This window comes from Ursus americanus, chromosome 14, assembly GCF_024610735.1.
Source record: "Ursus americanus isolate L20-20 chromosome 14, mUrsAme1.1.p, whole genome shotgun sequence".
In the NCBI taxonomy this organism is placed as follows: domain Eukaryota; kingdom Metazoa; phylum Chordata; class Mammalia; order Carnivora; family Ursidae; genus Ursus; species Ursus americanus.
In genome coordinates, this window is record NC_142140.1 from 66,224,021 (window position 1) to 66,245,430 (window position 21,410).

The 21,410-nt window shown below is 44.7% G+C and overlaps 1 protein-coding gene across 4 annotated transcripts in view; it reads left to right on the plus strand.

The window, feature by feature from the left end:
• The window catches only part of MAP2K4 (mitogen-activated protein kinase kinase 4), a 131,983-nt gene extending 111,433 nt beyond the window's left edge, over window positions 1–20,550 (plus strand). For all 4 annotated transcript variants that reach the window (XM_087867624.1, XM_087867623.1, XM_045797211.2 and 1 more), the window contains 4 exons: window positions 3,101–3,178; window positions 6,281–6,429; window positions 16,643–16,688; window positions 17,859–20,550. In XM_087867624.1, coding sequence (XP_087723750.1) covers window positions 3,101–3,178; window positions 6,281–6,429; window positions 16,643–16,688; window positions 17,859–17,972 — 387 coding nt within the window. In that variant the 3' untranslated portion in view covers window positions 17,973–20,550. The remainder of the gene's footprint in view (window positions 1–3,100; window positions 3,179–6,280; window positions 6,430–16,642; window positions 16,689–17,858) is intronic.
• The last annotated feature ends 860 nt before the right edge of the window (window positions 20,551–21,410 follow it).

Below are 21,410 nucleotides of genomic sequence, written 5' to 3' on the forward strand. Positions count from 1 at the left end.
TACACTCTGTGCTGGTTTGTGTCTTGCCTTCTTCTCTCTGCATAGTGTTTTGAAGAGATAGCTATGCTATTGGGTGTGTTAGTTCATTCTTTTTATTGCTGAGACGTTCTGCATTGCACTGATAGACCACAGTTCATTCGTCCATTCACCTGTGGATAGCTTGACGTTACCAAGTGTTTCAGTACCTGCTGTTTCTGTTTGTTGGGTCATTTTGCTAGCAGCAGTGTTTTGTAGTTTTCAGTGTAGGAACTCTTGAACTCTTAAATCATCCCTGAGGAATTTGTGTTTCTTGATGCTACTATTGTAAATAGAATTTAAAAATACATTTTCCAGTATTTTTCTTTTTTAAAAAGATTTTCTTTATTTATTTGAGAGAGAGAGTGGGGGGGAAGGAGCAGAGGGAGAAGGGCAAGCAGACTCTGCGCTGAGCACAGAGCCTGACACGGGGCTTGATCCCAGGACCCCAAGATCATGACCTGAATTGAAATCCAGAGTCAGATGCTTAACTGACTGAGCCACCAGGCACCCCTCCCAGTATTTTGCTGTTGTTATAAATAAAGACAGACAATTTGCATATTTTGTCACTGTGCCCTGTGTCCTTGCTGTTAACTTTAGAGGGATTTTCTGTGTAAACAGTTGCAGAAGTTCAAGTGTCTGTGAGTAAAATAGCGTCGTTGTTTTTTTTCCTCCTTACTTTTTTGTACTGGCTAGGACCTCCAATATAATGCTGAATAGAAGTTGTACCTTGGGGGCGCCTGGGTGGCTCAGTCAGTGAAGCGTCTGCCTTCGGCTCGGGTCATGATCCCAGGGTCCTGGGATCGAGTCCTGTATTGGGCTCCCTGCTCAGCGGGGAGTCTGCTTCTCCCTCTTCCTCTGCCCCTCCCCCTGCTTGTTCTCTCTCTGTCTCTCTCTGTCAAATAAATAAATAAATAAATAAAATCTTTAAAAAAAAAGTTGTACCTTGTTCCACATTTAATTAGGAAGGAGTGTTCTGGATTTCACAGGTAAATACGATGTTAGCTCTTGGTGATTTTTGGATGCCCGTTGTGAAATGAAGTTTCCTTCTTTTCTCTTACTATGCTAAAAACTGAATTTTGAATTTTGTTAGATGCCTACATTTACTGAGATGGTGGTATGATATTTCTTCATTTTTCTGTAAATTTGGTGCATCACATTGCTTTTCAAGATTTAAGTCAGTGCTGTATTCCTGAGATAAACACCACTTGGTCGTGATTATTACCTCTTCACATGTTGTCATTTAGATTTTGTCATTATTTTTGTTAACAATTTTTGTGTCTTTGTTTACGAGGGTTATGAATTGTGCTGTAATGTCTCTGTTAGGTTGCCGCAAGTGAGTTTGTGTAAGACTGGTGTTATTTCTCTCTTGCATTGTTGAAAGAGTTCACCAGAACCCATCCGGGTTTTGACTTTTCTTCATGGGAGGGTTTTTTAAATAACAAATTCATTGAAAAAGTAGTTTTAAGTCTATTCAGATTTCTGTATTATTTTTGAATGGTTTCATTTTCAAATAATGTGTCCGTTTCCTTCATTTCTGGAAGAGCAGTAGTAATGTCCCCTCTTTTGTTCTGATTTTAGTCATTTGTCTCTCCTTTTCACTCTATCAGTGTAGCTGGAAGTTTGTCAGTTTTGTTGGTCGTTCTAAAGAATCCTTTTGGGTTTTGTTGTCTTTTCTCTGTGGTTTTTGTTTGTTTTTGTCTATTTTACTGGTTCTTCTGTTTAATTCCTTAAAGTTGTAAAGTGATGTATTGATTGCAATCTGTCTTGTCCTCTAGTATTTGAATTTGATGCTATGAATTTCCCCCTCAATACTACTTTCACTGCATTTCCCAACATTCGATAAGTTCTATTTCGTTTTCATTTAGTGCAAAGTTAGTTGTTGTTGTTGTTGTTTTACTTGAGGCTTCTTCTGTGATCGGTGTGTTGCTTAGAAGTGTGCTGTTTAATCTCCAGATATCTGGGGAGTTCCCACGTAACTCTCTGTTACTGCTTTCTAATTTAGTGATTTTTGTGATCTGAGTACGTGCTTTGCATGATTTGTCTTTTTAAAAATAAGGTGTGTTTTGTGGCCCCAAATATGGTCTGTATCAGTGGATGTTCCATGAAAGCTTGAGAAAACTGTGTATCCTACCGTTGTTGGACAGAATGTTGTCCTCTCTTGGTTGACTCTCTGGGATTTTTATGTAATTCATATCTCATCTTAAATACATATTTTCACAACTAAAAACAAAGTAGCTTCCAGTGAATACTGATGCAGCCACAGTACTCATGTTCAAAACAAAACTGTGTAAACTAGGTCTCCAAACTCTTGTAGTCCTGGACATTTCTTTCAGTAACAGTGACTCTCAGCCTTGGCTGAGGACCGTTGTCAGCTCTGTGCTAGTGGCTCTCTCCTCCTTCTCCATCCCTGACACACTATGTAAATGATGGTCCCTTATTTCAAGGAAATGTAAAGAATGCTCCCTTCACAGAAATTACTAAAGGTGACTTTTCCTGTTTGCATGATAGGATAATATATTTTGACAGTGCCTTAATTTGGTTAAAAATGACTAATAGATATCTTTAAAGATACGCATAGTGATGCATTTAGCTTTATGATGAAGAATGGGTGGAGTAATTATAATGGATTTAGCTCATGTTTGTGCTTGTATCTCAGATATATTGTGGTGTGGCCTTATTCGGTGAAACAGAGAAGACTTAGTCTTTTTTTTTTTTTTTTCTTTCTGTTTACCACTACTTGCTCACTAATCTGACCCTGTAATTATTTTTTTCACTTTTCCAGTTTTCTTCCATTTTTCTTTGTTCTCAGCTTCCGGTTTGTAAATGCTGGTGAGTCCTTTGGGGGAAAAAATTAGAAGAGTTGCTTTGTGTTCCCTTTATGGAGGTGGTATTGGGTTGGGTTTTGTTGTTGTTGTTGTTGGTTTTCAGTAAGATGATGGCTTCCTGTTACTCCCAGTCTGACCCTAGACGTGGATTTTTCTAGGAGTATGCTGGCATTTCGGCTCCCTACCCAGCTGTTGCTTCCGTCCTGCTCCCTGAGAATATGCATAATTAATGACCATGACTTCTCTTTCTGTTCCAGCCTGAAAGAATAGACCCGAGTGCGTCGCGACAAGGATATGACGTCCGCTCTGATGTCTGGAGTTTGGGGATCACATTGGTATGTTCGTCACGGTGGTGTAGCAGGAAATTTAGAATGGAAAGAAAATTTTATCAGCCTTCCACCCCTCATGAGAACTGCTTTTTTTCTCCTTTTTGCCTCTTCTAGTCTTTGACTTTATTTACCTATTTTTTCTCTATGGTTGTAATCACAGGGACTATGTCTTCTAGTTGTTGAAAAAAAGTCTGTGTTTTGCTTTAAAAATCAAACCAGAGTTGACAGTTTCCCTCAAGGTTTTATGCAGTGCCTCAGGCCCTTTGGTGTCTCTCTGGGTCTCTTGGCCAGAGATACTAGGAGTCAGCACCTGCATCGAGAACAGGGACAGGGGAGGGCTGCCCACTTGCAGTCGGTGTGGCGGTGACCGGCTCCTCCCACCTGAGGCAAGAGGAGCACGTCTGGTAATACTCTGTACGGCGTGTGCGTCAGGTGGACATGTTTACCTGTAGGAGGATAGTTTCTACCTGGAATCTTCTGTTCACTGAATAGAAAAGTCACAAACGAGTGAGCTGAAAGTAACTCAGTTCTGGAGGAACACGAGCTACCTAGGGGGTAATTCTAATAAAAGTTCTTAAAGAGACACCGAGAAAGAAGAGTGAGGAAGCTACTTAATTTGCAACTAAGTACAATGAAATAAACTCTTCTTTCTCACCTGTGACTGTACCGAAATTTTCCTTCTGTCTTAGAAGTATCTTTATGTGCTTATTACTTCCTTATTAGTAAATTTTGTTTTGAAATTGTAGATCTGTTTCCTTGCACTTGCTGTTTTACCACAGCTCGGCACTTTTCTGACTTGGGACAGCTTCTTCTACGTTCTTTGAATTTCCCATCACTAGATGGGGCCGTGTCCTGTGTGGGAGGTGGCCCAAACTTTTCCTTTCATTTCCTCCCATTTTTAAAGCTCCCACAGCCCAGAGGTAACACAGGTTCTGAGCAGGGAATTCTTGTGTAGCTTACTAAATAATCTCCATCTGTTCATTGGCATTACGTGGTCTTGAGGTCTTCCTGTAGATGAGAATCACATACCCTTGCTTGTTGTCCTGGCGAGTCACATTGCCGGGCCTCGAGAATTCTCTGTACCGAGAACTGAAGGCTACGAGCTCACCTCTGTGGCAGACTCCCTCCGGTTTCCCTTGTGACCTGGTACGGGCAACACCTCCTGGAGTCTGTTCTCATTGTGAAGCCAACCGACCAAAGGAGGGAAGTAATCCCTTCTTTGTTAGTTAGGAGGGAACATGGAACTTGGGCATCTTTTAGGTGTGGTGACTGGTCCAAAGGCCTACAGCACGACCTGTAGCTTCCCGCTGAGGTCCCTAACTGCATGCATGTAAAGGACATTCACGATTCAGAAACACCTATGTCCAGACCGGTTATGTTTAAAGACGTCATAAAACATCATAAAAACAGAATTTTGTGAAAAGTTTTAACAGAAACATTTTCAGCAAGTTCTTTTAGTATATCTGGCTAAACTTTGTTTAAAAGCAAAGCATTCAGTACTTACAATTGCTTCATAATCTATTTTCCATATGGATAATCTTATAAAAATTAAGAAATGTGTGAAATTAATTTCTAAGTTCCTGAGTCCTTCACTTTCTGTGGTACATTTTACCTTTCCCTTCTCTTATTAACATCTGTTCTCAAGAATGAATCTGATGAAGTTATTCCTAGTGTTATAAATAGCCAGTAAGGTTTACTTTGTCCCGAGCATTTGTGTTTATGTCAAAAAGAAACCTCAGGGGCGCCTGGGTGGCACAGCGGTTAAGCGTCTGCCTTCGGCTCAGGGCGTGATCCTGGCGATCTGGGATCGAGCCCCACATCAGGCTCTTCTGCCGTGAGCCTGCTTCTTCCTCTCCCACTCCCCCTGCTTGTGTTCCCTCTCTCGCTGGCTGTCTCTGTCTCTGTCAAATAAATAAATAAAATCTTTAAAAAAATTAAAAAAAAAAAAAAAAAGAAACCTCAGCCAGAGGACTGAATTTCTTCATGTGTGTGGCATGCCTGCCTGCCCCCCACAGACGTGTGTGTAACTGGGGACAGTGGTGAGCTGAAGGTGCCATCTTAGGGTGAAGAAGGACTTCCCATTCCAGCCTCCCATTGGAGGATGCTCTCACATTTGCTTGGTAGCTTTCCTTTCACTGTATAAACTAGTAATTTAATATTTGACTAAGTCGACGCCATCCGATAGCCCTAAGCTGAAAGCTATGAGACAGTCACCTCAGACAGCACTGTCTCTCAGATGCCTTCTTCTCCGATAAGCTTGGAGCTGTCACCCTCCCATATCCATCACCTGTCAGTGCACCTAACAAGGGGCTCATTTAGGCCATGCTGCAGATTTAGACCCATTTTTTGGAAGAAGCACAATTTTTTGGTTTTCATTGGGTTTTCATTATCCTCAGAACAGAGTGAGAGAAAGATGAGAAAATAGTCCACAGGTAAGTTTGACCTTTGGTGCATTGGGACATATGTCCGTAAGACCCTTCAGATCTGGTTTGGTGTGGTTTAGAGATACTGTCCCGAGCACCATTATTGGGGTTCAGGGTTTGGGGTTTGACCCAGACTTGATTTCTTCAGTTACAGAAATATCTGCCTGTGGGTGAAACTGTAGTAACCCCAGGTTGGCTGGAGAACAGAATTTGCATGTTGCTTCCTTTGAGCTCAGGTTGGGCTTTTGTTGGTTGAAAGTTCTCTTACCTTAAAAATGACTTTGGCCACTGTTCTGGACATGGCCTTCCATTCAGATAACTACAGATTGTGCACACTTTGCACCAGGAAAGGTCTAGAACCAGCCTTCCAGGATTCTTCATACAAAGGAGTCAGAGTTGAGGGCTACCTGGTGCTCAGGCAGCGGTGACAGTGTCTGGGTTTAAATCTGGCGTTTCCTTTTAGTCCCCATCCTCGAACTCAGTTGATCTTATATTATCTTGATTTCTAAATAGCCCTTCCACTTAGCCTTACTACCTGTGAGAATTTCCCCTCACCCTCATCTGGGTTCGATTCAAGGCTTTACAAGAATTTTGCTTGGAATTCAGATTTTCAATGTGGGTGTTCCAGCAAGGAGCAGTCGGTAATGCCCAGTATATTTTGTTTTTCTCTCTGTGTTCTCTCTAGTACGAGTTAGCCACAGGCCGGTTTCCTTATCCAAAGTGGAATAGTGTATTCGATCAACTCACACAAGTCGTGAAAGGGGACCCTCCACAGCTGAGTAACTCTGAAGAAAGGGAGTTCTCCCCGAGCTTCATCAACTTTGTCAACTTGTGGTGAGTACTTGATTTCTGAGTTCTTGAAAACCATGTGGTGAGTACAGCAAGGCTTACTTATTCTTAGCTGCGTTGGTCCTTTACGCTGGGGAAGGGGAGCTTCTTCCAATCACTCTGCTTCCTAGCTGCGACTCTGGGTCACACTGGCCACACGGAAGGTTCCAGCTGGCCTGGAGGGCATCACTCTCTCACTCTACAACTGAATACTGATGAAAAACAGATGTCGGGGTGGGGGGGCTGCTGCCTCCAGATTCCGAGTACCTTGTACCACAAATACAACCCAGGCGGGACTGGTCGTCCTAGTCTGATGTGGGTCTAACAGTGCAGTTGTACTAGAATCACCTGGAGCTTTTGCTAAGTCAGGACCCGCCCAGGTCAGACTGCAGGTGCAGGGGCGGATCTCCACTCTGACGCGGCCTCTAATGCAGCGGCGTCCGTGTGCTGGAGCCAGGCCGCGAGCTCAGCTGGCGGACCACATGCTGGCTCTCTGAAACCTGTTCCAAGGGAGGAGTGAACCGACCCCTGGTGGTGTTTGTGCCCTTCTAACGGTGTGTGTGCACGTGCACACCCGTGTGCGTAGAACGTAAAAATAAACGTGCAGATACGGCAGGAATCCAGTCGTGCTTTGTACTGTTTCAGTCTGTGTTTTAAATGAAACCTGTTTCATTACCATTTGAATATTTTTGATAATTTATCCAACATGATTTAAAAATAAGATATGTTTATGAGCAAAAAGCCTTCTTGAAAATGCTTTTCTTTTTCTCAGAATTTTTTTTCTTGCCAGCACTGCCGTTTCTTGCTCCTCTAGTCCCTTTAAGACTTACGTTTCACAGTCTAGCATTGCCCTCTTTTCAAATAATTAGGAAATATTTGAATAATTAGAAAGTACAATTAGAAAAATACTTCATCTTTTGTAATTAAGTTCTACTTTTGCATTGGTTTTCCAGGGGGAAAGGAATACCTCAAGGTTTTCTAGGTAGAAGGCCATTGGGATGATTCAAATTGGCGCTTCTTCCTTTTTAAAAATACCTACTTTTACCAGTTTGCACACAAATGTGCAGATCATAGACTTGTGTGTGATCGTTGTATATGTTCCATTTTAATGAAGCAATTTGGTTAAAGTAATCTGTGTGATTCATGGAGCAGAATTCCTAAAGTGATCACCTGTGAACCCTCCACCAGAAGTGTTTTCTTCTTAATCCCTTGATCTCTTTATTGGTTTTGTTGTCCATATGCGTAGTACTTGTGTTTGTTTTATTTCTGTGTCTCTTGGTGCCAGTTCTCCCCTACAGATAATGGGTGTAGACATCAGCGTCTCATTGTTTTCCCTGAGTAGGTGCATGGTTCCAGCTCATTCTCCAGATCATCCGGGGCTGTCGTCGGAAGTACATCTGTTTTTAGGACCTGCTTCTATCAGCTCTCCACATTTGTCCATCTTCCCTTCCACTGTCCTGGGGCATTTTCTGTCCTCTCTGACCTGGATCATTCAGGTTTCTACTGGCTCTCCTCATAACCCAGTATCACTCTGTTCCAGACCACGCTCCTTTTTGTCAGAGTTGTATTTTTTATGGTGCATGTCTGGTCATGTTACTTTTTGTTTAAAACTGTCTAGAGTTTTTAACAGAGTGACATCATCACCCCAAAGGGGGCAAAAACGTGTTCTGGAGAGGCAGAAATTCTTGGGTAACATAACTGTTTGCAGCCCTCCAGAGGGCTGCTACGGAATATAAACAGATATGTTTAAATTTCACAGAAAGGAAGGGGCAATGATAAAAAAAGACTGGGGAGCCCTGGTCTAGAGGCTGCCTATGGCCCTTAAAAAACTAAATTAACCTGGCTTTCAAAACCCATTCTGATCTGGACCTGGTTTATCACTCTAGCCACATTTCTCAGTCCTCCCCTTGAGCTGTTTTTCGGCCAAACTGAGTTTCTTCAGTCGCGTAAGTTAAACACGTATGGAAGATACGGGAACAGATTCTCATGGCCTTTGGATAGATTAAGATTTCTTCAACAGCACACAGAAAGCAACTAAGCATAAAAGAAGAGATTTCGTTAAAATTAGGAATGTCTGTTGATTAGAAGACACCACTGAATAAAATGCCAGCCGTGCAGTGTCCTTGCCGCACAGATTTTTGACAAAGGATTTCAATCAGAATATGTAAGGAGTACTCCTGAGTACAAAACACTTACAAATATGAAAGTGACGACCAAAAATGGCCAGGTACTTGGAAAGGTGCTTAAAAGGATGACATTCAGGTGCTCAGTAAACATATGAAAGGGTGTTCATTCGGCATTATTAGGCATCAGGGGAACGCAAATCAAAACTACGATGAAACACAAGTACAATCGCCAGAAATGACTAGTTTAAAAGACTGATGGTACCTGGGCCATGTGAAGCAACTGGAAGTCCCATATGGTACTTGCAGGCCTGTAAGTTGGAGCAGTCCCTCTGAGAAGCTGTGGCAGGATCTCTTAGAGCTGGTGGAATACAGCTGGTGCATACGCTGTGCTCCAGCAGTTCGAGTCCCAAGTCCGTGCCCCGCGAAAGCTCAGGCAGAAGCACGCTAGAAGACACGTAAGGATGTCTCATCACCTCCAACGGGAAAGAAGTGCCTCTATCAACAGTAGAGTAGACAGTAAGTTCTAGCATTGTTCCCACAGCATATACGGCATCGAAGGGGGGCCGTTGCCATGCTCGGCAACAGGGTAAATCTCAAACGGTATTGAGTGGAAGAAGGACGACGTAAGACAGCATGTATGGTTTCATTTACATGAAATTTAAAAAGCAGACAAGAAGGAATAAAAGGTAATAGGGTCAGAATATGGTTCCTCTTATTTTTATTCTACACTTAGGATGTGTGTTCTTTGCTGAAAATATGCTTCAATTAAAAGTTTGCTAAAGGACTAAAAAGGAGATGAGGGCTTAGGGACCAAAGGGATGCTACCAGCACACAGTTTACGTTCCTCCCTGCTTTAACTTCCTATTTTTAAAGCATTAATGGAATTTTTAAAAGCCTTCACTTGTTCTGAAAAGGGGCAAAAGTACTATCCTTGAGGAGTTCTCGTGAAGTTGGGAAGATGAGGCTGAACGCCGGGATGGGCCGACTGGTCTCCAGTTTGCTGTGTGCGGAGGGAAAACGCCACAGGCAGGATATGAGACCTGCTCGGGAATTCCTCAGCTTGGCACAGAGGACCTGGGAGAGGAGGCAGCTTGGGGGCCAGGCCACATTAGGAAGCAGATCTTGATCCTAGAAATGTCTTGAGGGAGTGTTTTCTGTAGTGGATCCCAGACACGGCTGGGGCTCGGTGGCAGTGTTCACTCCCGCCTTACACTTGGCTCAGGCTTTGCTGCAGTGACTCCCCGTGAGGACACTTGTGTTGGTTAGCGGCCGGGGAGCATGGCAACACCCTCGAGTTAATCTTGCAGGTGAATGGGATGAAAAGATGAACAAAAGACGAATGCTGAGAGCCTTGGAGAAAAAAATCCAGAGATTCCACTTACCTGATTGTGGACAGAGAATTAAGATGAAAATGATCTTTACTTGAAGAAAAACTTGAGTCCTTAGAAGTATCAGACCAAATTAACTAAAAGGGGGAAAAGAGCACCATGTCTAGGGATATTGTAAGATTTTGCTGTTGTTTTATGCATTTTAAAGGTAAAGAAAACTTGACCAGCTTCCATTTCAAACAGGCACACATAAACGTACACACCAGCGAAGAAAGACACGAAATCAGAGCAATACCCGAAGAGTGGAGAGACAGCTGCGGAGTGATGAGTGTGGGCTGCAGATTATTAGGCTGGATTCAGTCTTGGACAATAATTGCACTGAAATACTAAAATACTGGGTAAACATTTTACGCTATCTTTTTAAAGGTATCAGAGTTGGCACAAAACTAAGGAGTCCACAGAGTTCTAAAACTAAGTGAAATCAGAAACTACAGGAGGTAAGATGTCCGATAAGGGGTGAATATCCAAAATATATAAAGAACTCATACAACTCAACACCAAAAAACTGCAAATAATTCAGTTAAAATATGGGCAGAGGACCTGCGTAGACATTTTTCCAAAGAAGACATCCAGATGGCCAAGGGCACATGAAAAGATGCTTAATGTCCCTCATTATCAAGGAAAACAGATCAACAGTACAATGAGATATCACCTCCTACCTGTCAGAATGGCTAGAATTAAAAAGACAAGAAATATGAGTGTTGGCAAGGAGCTGGAGAAGAAGGATCCTCCGTGCTCTGTTGGTGGGAATGTAAATTGGTACAGCTACTGTGAAAAACGGTACAGAAGTTCCTAAAAAAATTAAAAATAGAAATACCGTACAATCCAGTAGTTCTACTACTGGGTATTTAGCCAAAAAACATGAAAAAACTAATTCAAAGGTATATATGTGCCCTTACGTTTATTGCAACATTATTTACAGTAGCCAAGATATGGAAGCAATCTGTGTCCATCCATAGATGAATGGATAAGGATGTGGGGGGGTTGTGCGTGCATGTGTGTGTGTGCATGCCTGTGTGTGTATGTGTATATGTATACACACACACACATATATGCAGTGGAATAGAGGAATATTACTTGGCCATAAAAAGACGAAAATCTTGCTATTTGTTACAACATGGATGGACCTGAAGGAGACTATGCTAAATGAAACAAGTCAGAGAAAGACAAATGAAATGATTTCACTTATATGTGGAATCTAAAAAGCAAAACAAATGAATAAACAAAAAGCTGAAACAGACCCATAAATACTGAGAATTGATGGTTGACAGGGGAGGGAGGGAGGGGAGATAGGTGAAATGGGTGGAGGGGAGTGGGAGGTCCAGGCTTCCAGTTGTAGAATGAATAAGTCATGGACATGAAAGGTGCCGCATAGGGAACAGGGTCAGTGATACTGTAATAGCGTTGTATGGTGACAGGTGCCGCATAGGGAACAGGGTCAGTGATACCGTAATAGCGTTGTACGGTGACAGGTGCAGCATAGGGAACACAGTCAGTGATACCGTAATAGCGTTGTATGGTGACAGGTGCAGCATAGGGAACAGGGTCAGTGATACCGTAATAGCGTTGTACGGTGACAGGTGCCGCATAGGGAACACGGTCAGTGATACCGTAATAGCGTTGTACGGTGACAGGTGCCGCATAGGGAACACGGTCAGTGATACCGTAATAGCGTTGTACGGTGACAGGTGCAGCATAGGGAACAGGGTCAGTGATACCGTAATAGCGTTGTACGGTGACAGGTGCAGCATAGGGAACAGGGTCAGTGATACTGTAATAGCGTTGTACGGTGACAGGTGTAGCATAGGGAACAGGGTCAGTGATACCGTAATAGCGTTGTATGGTGACAGGTGTAGCATAGGGAACAGGGTCAGTGATACTGTAATAGCGTTGTATGGTGACAGGTGCAGCATAGGGAACACGGTCAGTGATACCGTAATAGCGTTGTACGGTGACAGGTGTAGCATAGGGAACAGGGTCAGTGATACCGTAATAGCGTTGTATGGTGATAGGTGCTGCATAGGGAACATGGTCAGTGATACCGTAATAGCGTTGTATGGTGATAGGTGCTGCATAGGGAACAGGGTCAGTGATACCGTAATAGCGTTGTATGGTGACAGGTGCAGCATAGGGAACACGGTCAGTGATACCGTAATAGCGTTGTATGGTGACAGGTGCAGCATAGGGAACACGGTCAGTGATACCGTAATAGTGTTGTATGGTGACAAGTGCAGCATAGGGAACACGGTCAGTGATACCGTAATAGCGTTGTATGGTGACAGGTGTAGCATAGGGAACAGGGTCAGTGATACCGTAATAGCGTTGTATGGTGACAGGTGCAGCATAGGGAACACGGTCAGTGATACCGTAATAGCGTTGTATGGTGACAGGTGTAGCATAGGGAACAGGGTCAGTGATACCGTAATAGCGTTGTATGGTGACAGGTGCCGCATAGGGAACACAGTCAGTGATACCGTAATAGCGTTGTATGGTGACAGGTGCAGCATAGGGAACATGGTCAGTGATACTGTAATAGCGTTGTATGGTGACAGGTGTAGCATAGGGAACAGGGTCAGTGATACCGTAATAGCGTTGTATGGTGACAGGTGCCGCATAGGGAACACAGTCAGTGATACCGTAATAGCGTTGTATGGTGACAGGTGCAGCATAGGGAACATGGTCAGTGATACTGTAATAGCGTTGTATGGTGACAGGTGGGAACACAGTGTAATGAATAGACTTGTTGAATCACTGTTGTATACCTGAAACCAATGTACCATTGTGTATCAACGTACTTCAATTAAAAAAAAAAAGTGACTTAAAGAAATAAATTAGGGGAGGTAAGGATTGTAAGAGGCTACTGATTGGAAAGACTCACTCGATCGGCAGAAGCAAGACCAGATCCATCAGTCTGGGACCCAAGAATTCCCAAAGGTAAAGTCAAATGCAGTATGAGTTGTTGAGGAGGAATTCCAACATTCATCCAGGGAATGAGAACTAGTAGAAACGACTGATAGCAGGAATACATCTGAGGACTTCAGATATGAGAATAATGAGAATCAGAAAGAAGTTTTTCATAAATTTAAAGAAAAACAAAGAAGAAGCTTGGAAATATAAGCAAGAAACAGAAACTTATGAAGCACCAAACTGAACGTCCAGACAAAAAAAGCATAAACTGAAAACTCAGTAGCTGGATTAAAAGCAGCAGATAGATTCAGTGTAATTGAAGGGAGATCAGTAAACTGAGAAGTGGGTCTGAGGCTGCCGCAGAACTTTTGGAGATGATGGAAATGTGTCACAGTCCTCCCTGCCCAGCCCAGAGCACCTGAGAGGTGGCTAAGGGAATACATTTTAAAATTTTATTTCATTGGAATGAACTTGACATGTGGCTACTTTCTTGGCTGATGGGTCTTAACTAGTTGGGGTTAACGTGATTACTAATGGCAGCAGGAATTCTGAAACAGAAGATAGTCAGTGTTAATAATTTGGTTCAACGCTCCTACTCATGTGGCATTATGAGTTTCTACGTTGGCACAGCTTTTTGCTCCAGTAAATGACATGGAAAAATCGAAAACCAAAAAGTCGTGGCAGCTTTACAAAGTAAATATCAGCGTGGATGGCAGCTGGATGGAAGGACGTATAAAATGCCGTGGGGGTCTGCGGCTTTGGCCTTGCTCTCCCCAGGCCTAGAAGCAGGCAGTGGCAGCTGGGACGTTACTTCCTGCGGCATCGAAGGTCGACCAGTGCTCTTTTCTAGACAGGGATCCACAGGATCTGGCTCTGCTTAGAAGACAGCATCTGGGGAGTGAACGACATACTCGTGTCAGTCGCTGCCTGGGCCACAGATTGCTGCAGTGGTGGGGTCGTAGATAACCAGAGGACTGGGTCTGTAATAATCCTAACGTCAGCAGGGGACGGGAACTTCAAAGAGCCATTATGGGACCTTGTTCTATACCGGTGGACCCGAACATATGAAACTGCTGTCTGTCTAGCTGTTGCTTCAGTTCATAGTACTTAGTAGGCGCTCGGAGAATTGTTGAACAGAGGTATGGATAAGTGTGCACACCCTGCAAACCCGAATTCCAAAATACATGGGATCTAATGCTAAGAAAATGAACTAATAAAACAGAATGTGAGTTTACTTTAAATCGAGCTGAGTTTATGGAATAGTCTAGAATATAGTTAAAAATAAAATCCTAAAATATTTAGGATGTCCAAGGAAATGAAGGTGTAAGTTCTGTTAAAACTGGGGAAGAAGTAAAACAGCAATGAAAGAAATAGTTGGATATGAAAACTTATTAGAAGTTTTAGAAATGAAAAAATATATCATTACAAAGGACAGCAGATTTGATGAACTCTAGACTGGAAACAATTGAGGACAGAATTGGGGAAGTTGGCAGATAGGCCTGAGGAATTTCCCAACATGACACAGATTAAACTGTATCAAAGAGCAGTTTAGGGGTGCCTGGGTGGCTCAGTGGGTTAAGCGTCTGCCTTCGTCTCAGGTCGTGATCCTGGGGCCCTGGGATTGAGTCCTGCGTCGGGCTCCCTGCTCAGCTGGGAGTCTGCTTCTCCCTCTGCCTGCTGCTCCCCCTGCTTATGTGCTCTCTCTCTCTCTCTCTCTCGATCTGACAAATAAATAAATAAAATCTTAAAAAAAAAAAAGCAGTTAAGCACCAAGGAAAATAGAATGGGAACTTCTCAGATGTATGTAGTGAAAATGACAAGATAATTTTGGAAGTGGAGAAGCAATATTGGAGACAATAGTGAAAAGCATTTGAGACGTGATCTAGGATATGTTCTCAGATTGAAATTAAAGACTCAGTACCATGTAGGATAAACCAAAGTAAATTTATACCTAAATGCATTGAAGTAAGTGCAGAACAATGATAAGGTATAAGTTAGCAGGAAGATAGAATGTCTGTGAGGGAGCAATTTATTAGACTGCTACCAAATTGTTATCAGCAATATTTGCCAGAAAATGAGTCATAGCTCCAGAGTATGGAAGAAATATAATTGTTAACCTTGTCCTCCAGTTTTATACCAGGGCATTCAGTTATCATTCAAAACAAGGAGGAAATACAGATTTTTTTCAGGGGTGGAAAGACTAAGAGTTTACCACTCACAGATTATTAGAAAAGAGAGACTTGGCCAAGAAGGGGTGTGAACCCAGCAGAAGGGGGTTGCAGGTTGGTTCCCTGGAAGGCAGAGAACGGTGTGCAGGAAACTGATGAGGTGGCAGTGACCTTGCAGCAGCTCTCAAGCTGAAGTTGGGCTGTAGCGCGTTTTTAGTGGGGGCTCCGCGGACCCCCGAGCGAGCCGTGCCGCTGGGGTGGCCCTCTGGGGGCGGCCCTCCGAGGTCGGCCCGACGTGGTCAAGGATCTGGATTTCTCTACCCTTTTGTGGCACAGTCACTAGCTCAGGCTGCCCCAGGGGGGCTAAGGTGGCTGTCTTCACCGGGGTCGCCCCCGAGGGGCTGGGGGCTGGCTGCTGGGGGGCGCCGTGCGTTCGGGAATTCTGCGTAGCGGCAGTCTGGGTGGCACAGAACACGGCGCCGACTGTAGAAATCGCTGAACCATGTTGCCAGTATTAGCTTTTTTAAAAAAAAGATTTCATTATTTGAGAGAAAGAAAAAACAAGTGGGGCGAGGGGCAGGGGGAGCGGGAGAATCTCAAGCAGACTCCCCACTGAGCACAGAGCCTGACACCCTGAGGTCATGACCTGAACCAAAATCAAAGAGTTGGACGCTTAACAGCCTGAGCCACCCAGGTTCCCCTAATTAACTTTTGATAATGAAAAAAAATGCATCTAATTGAAGTTGGAGGAGACGTGATTAAGATACAGTCCAGGACGAATCTGGAAAATAGAAACAACATGAAGATACTTCTGGCAACATGAACTAGACAAGGTAGGGTTCAAGAGGGAATATCGTCCGGGCAGAGGGTTCCGTATATCAGTATAGTCTTTAGTGAGGTTGCAGCGTTGTCGACTTTTGGACCAGAGAACACAGCATTGAGATTCAGAATGCAAAAATTTTCAAAATCTAAGGATAATTGATAAAGTTTGTATGTAGTTTACTTCTCAGACTCTAGCTTCTCTGAGGCAGTGTCTGTATAAATACTCGTGTATATATTTAGAGGGGTGCCTGGGTGGCTCAGTCATTAAGCGTCTGCCTTCAGCTCAGGGCGTGATCCCAGAGCCCTGGGATTGAGCCCTGCATTAGTCTCCTCCGCTGGGAGCCTGCTTCTTCCTCTCCCACTCCCCCTGCTGGTGTTCCCTCTCTTGCTGTTGTCTCTCTCTGTCCAATAAATAAATAAAATCTTAAAAAAAAAATACCCGTGTATATATTTAGAAAACACGTGCACGCATGCGCACACACACACAGAATTTTATACTTACACATTCATATATTTAACTGTGTAGTATTGTGCCATGCAGCTGTGCCATAATTTATCCAATTTTCAGTAGTCACCTTGTTTCTGATTTTTCGCTAATGCTTCTACACTGAATATCCTCAGGATAAATCCTTAGATTATAGATTGTCTAATTTTTTGTGTTTTTTATGTTTGGTGGGTTGTCCTCATTGTTACTTTTGTAACTGAAGGAAAAAAACTGCTTGATTCTTTGTAATATTTCATTTGTGAAAAGAAAAATACTTGGTAACTGTGTCTCCATTTTATTAATGGTATTTTTATGTTATTTTAGCCTTACGAAGGATGAATCCAAAAGGCCAAAGTATAAGGAACTTCTGGTGAGTATGAGACTTTGGGAATTTTATTTTCTTTTATTTTATATTCTTTTTTTTTTTTTTTTTACCTTTGGGAAGCTTAGATACTTCCTCACTGCGAGTTCTCTTAGCATGCCAGTTCACTAAGCAGGTAATGGTCCTCTGCATCCAGACAAACAGCTTGACCTAATTGAGCAATTTTAAAAAATGTTTGAAACAGATATTTGGAAAGAGAAAATTGGAAGTTATAATTTTCCTATCAGTTTACTAGCTGGATTCTCACGGAAAATTTTGGCCTTGACGTGTCATAAAAATTACCCCCAAAGAATTGTACCACTCGCTTTAGAGGAGCCACCTTCCACTGCATGGTCTGTGTGTGCGTAACACACCCGTAAGACTTTCTTGTGCTTCTTCTGCCTTCATGAAATGCTCTCGCGCAAATTTACTTCACACAGCAGATTCCCGTCTCTGACAGTTCACCCATCCCTGGGACTTGGGTGTCGTAAGCTGTCCTGGATGTGGCATTGGTCTCAGCAGTGAAGAAAATCCTGATCTAATAATGTGGGTATCTGTTTAGGAAAGACCCCGCTGTCTAGCTGTGCAGGGTGTTAGGTCCAGCCTGTGGTCAGCGCCAGCGGTGACTCTACAGATGGGGGGTCAGCAGACTTAGAGGAGCCGCAAAGAAAAGTACTGACAGAGATGGCATGTGACCGGGGGGGCTTTGCGGGAGGCAGGGCAGAAGCTCTGGATGGGGTCCCGTTGACCCTCTTGGAGCGGGGTCTGAGGCACTGGCAGTCTTTTCTCTAAGATCCTTCTTCTGCTCGTGGGGAAATGGGAGGTGAAGTTGAGGTCTGTGTCCCAGGAGCAACGGCGGCCGGTCTTCCTGCAGCTCTTCTTGGCTCTCAGATGGCAGCAGAGGCCCCAGCTCCGCTCTCTGCCTCAACAGATGCTCCCGGTATAGGGATTAGTTTCCCGACTCCGCTGCCTGGGCGGCCCTTCCAGATCGGGCGTGCCCGCACCCGCCGCCACGTCTCCGCTTGCCTCTCTCTGAGCCGCTGCCACGATTCTGTGCAGCCACGTGTGGTTGGAGCCTTCGCTTCTGTGCCCCGTCGCAGTTGGGACAAGCTCAGTGTGGGCTCTGACACGAACTTTGATGTCTTGTCTTTTCTTTCTCCCTGTTCAATTTTCTTGCAGAAACATCCCTTTATTTTGATGTATGAAGAGCGTAGCGTAGAGGTCGCCTGCTACGTGTGTAAAATCCTGGATCAGATGCCAGCGACCCCCAGCTCTCCCATGTACGTCGACTGATCGCGCTGCTACGTCAGACTCGAGAAAAAAGGGCTGAGAGGAAGCAAGACGTAAAGAATTTTCATCCCGTATCACAGTGTTTTTATTGCTCGCCCAGACACCATGTGCAATAAATCTGGTGTTCATTTCCATCATGTCTGTCTACTCCCGTCACCTAGAACGTGCATCCCTGTGACACCCGACGGATCACACAGTGTTAGTGCTGGTCAGAGAGACCTCATCCTGCTCTTTTGTGATGAACTTACTCATGAAATGTGGAAGTCAGTACGATCAATTCGTTGACTGTGATGAGATCACATCTTAAATTCATTTCTAGACTCGAAACCTGGAGGCGCAGCTACTGGAACGGTGTTTGTCAGACTTCCAAGTGCCGGAAGGGCGCGGTGATGGACGTGCTATGTCTGAACGGAGAGACTCGGGCTGGAGTGAGAAGAGCTGGCACAGCCGACGAGACACACGGCCTTCTGGAGCTGGGAGACAAAGGAGGAATTTACTTTCTTCACCAAGTGCAATAGATTTACTGATTTGATATCCTGTTGCTTTACCATCACAGTCGACGTTCGGGGATCGGTGTGCTCAGCCAAACTTCCTGTTCGAAATATCACGTGAAATTAGAATGAATTTATCTTTACCAAAAACCATGTTGCGTTCAAAGAGGTGGACAGTGAAATATTGAGACAGGACAGAATGCGTTCTTTTCTCCTTTACCGGTCCTTCTGCTCTTCATCGGGAAGACTCAGGAGTCGGCCACTTGTCAAAGAAGGTGCTGATCCCAAGAATCTTCATTCTCAGAATTCGGTGTGCTGCCAACTTGATGTTCCATCTGCCGCAGACCAGCCGGACTGAAACAAGAAAGACGTACGGAGGGCAGAGTGTACAGATGTCTCCAACCCTAGCGCCTGATCTGGGACGACTCGTAGCAGCTTCGTATCCCCTCGGTCCCAAGCCTGATCCTTCAGCCATCACAGCTCGCTCCCAGGGAGAAGCAGCTAGAAGCGATGTGCCTTGACTGATGACATAGAGATTGCTTGTAGGCAGCACAAGACCAAACCTCAGTCTTTTGCTCTCACTGGCCCAGATCTTTGGTTTCTGAATCCCCCCTCCCCGCCCATCTGGGCTGTCGCCGCTCTGTGACTTTTGCTTAATCCAATATTTTGCCTTCCCCCCCCCTTCCTATATCAAACTCCTTTTTAATTACCAGGGATGTTTAGCCCCAGATCCCTCCTACGCTCTAACGTTTGAAAGGCTGAGAAACGTGGGGCCCCGCTGACGTGGTAGGTGATGAAGGAGCGTCTTCTAGAGACCCGTTTGACCGGAGGAGGGTCTGAGACGGCAGAGTCCCTTAGAGAAGCTCATCACCTGTGAGAGTCTCTGGCAGATCACTGTTATTTTTTGGAATTGGAAATCTATTAAAAAAAAAAAACCCTATTAAAAAACAACCCCCAAACCCCCCAAGCCCCCAAACCACCCCAGAATAGTTGTGAGGCCATTGAAACCTGCCCCTGTTGCTATGCTTCTTCACTTCCTCGGTAGCCGGGCTCCCCTTCTGTGTCGCTGTGGCCTCCCTGGGCCTGGGCGTCTGGCCTTGCATGGGGTTAAGCAGCACTGTGCGCGGTTCTAGTGCAGGGGACAGACAGCAGCCGTGGGCCGAGAGGCAGGTGGCGCCGTCAGAACCAGGGGGTGGCAGGTGGTGCCGGGGCCCCCCGCCCAGGGCGACCGTCCCAAATGCTGTAAAACAGTCGAGGGAGAACGGTGCCATTTCAAGTGACATCCCTGTAAATTTCAGAATCAGAAATGAATTATCGCTTTGGTCCACTCGCCTAGTTTCCCCAGCTCTCCCCCAGCCCGGCTTCCTAAACCTTAGACTTCCCAGTGTTCTGGAAGGAAGCGTTGCCGCACGTCTTCCTTCGACCACACCAAGCCATCATCCTCCGTCGCTCCCAGGGACTCAAGAGGAGATCTGTTGCTCTTCTGTCCACTTCCCGTCTGGCTCCGCATAGGGTCACTTTGCCATCAGACACGTGGGGATAAAAGCAATTCTGACTGTCCAGGAGCTTCATCTGACCGTTCTCTTGTGTGGATGACCACATCAAAAGGCAATTTTAGTGTATTAATCATAGATTATTATAAACTATAAACTTAAGGGCAAGGAGTTTATTACAATGTATCTTTATTAAAACAAAAGGGTGTATAGTGTTCACAAACTGTGAAAATAGTGTAAGAACTGTACATTGTGAGCTCTGGTTATTTTTCTCTTGTACCATAGAAAAATGTATAAAAATTATCAAAAAGCTAATGTGCAGGGATATTGCCTTATTTGTCTGTAAAAATGGAGCTCAGTAACATAACTGCTTCTTGGAGCTTTGGAATATTTTATCCTGTATTCTTGTTTGAATTCCTCCTCTATTTAAGATATATACATGGAATCGAAGTGTTTATGTAATAGTTCTATCCTTTTGCCTGCAGGTCAGTTGTAATAAATCTAGGCTGTGATGATGACTTTGTAATTTGATTTCCTGAAGTCAGACCCTGAGAGGGGAAAATCAAGTAAATTCCATTAAATTATCTGTGCATTTCACGTTGGGAGAAATTCTCTTCTTCTGGAAGTGTTTATGGCTCCGTTCTTTCCCTCCTCCCATCCTGCAGGTGCTGTCGCTCTTTGCTTACTCATCTTGAAACCGCAGGTGTACCCATGAAACAGCTGCTTTGCTTTCTGTCCAAGCAGGTGGGATGCAGTCTCCTCTTCAAGTTTATTCCTTCGTCGGTTGCCCTCCCCTGCCCTAGCTTTCTCGACGCTAAAGGAAAAGGGGTACCGTTCTTCAACCTGTGGCATGCTGGAGACAGCCCGTGGGAGCCTGGGCTGCCTTGCCTGGTGCCTGCCTGCCAGCCCTGCTTTCTGCTCCTCGTGCCGGGGCTGCCGGGTGGGCACGAGACACCAGCTCCGACTGCAGTCCCCACTACCCACGACAGAAGGACAAGGAGGAGAATTCTGGGTCAGAATGATGGGGGGAGGACAGACGGAGCCGAGCAAAAAGCTACAGAGGCCCGGAAGTTATGGGAGACAGGAGCTTCGAAGCTCCGGCACTGAATTTACCCGTTACGCTACCACCACCTCCCGGTCATTGACCAGACCCTGGTTCACTGATCACATGCAGACTTGGCACCTTACCCTTCCCTATGCCTGTTTCTAACCTGCTCTGAGGTGCAGGAAGTAATCGCTCCAGAACCAGGTATGGTAAGTCTCAAATGTTCTCCGAGGGATGGCTGTCAATATCCTGACCGCCCCCCCCCCCAGCTCCACCTTTGCTGCTAGGGGAGGGGACAGCCTGTGGTGCTTCCAGACCCCAGCTCTGCAAGACAGTATCACGAGAAATAGGGAGGCTCTGTGCTTCGTGCTTCGTGGGAGCCTACCTGAGCTGTTCATCTCAGTTGCTCCTG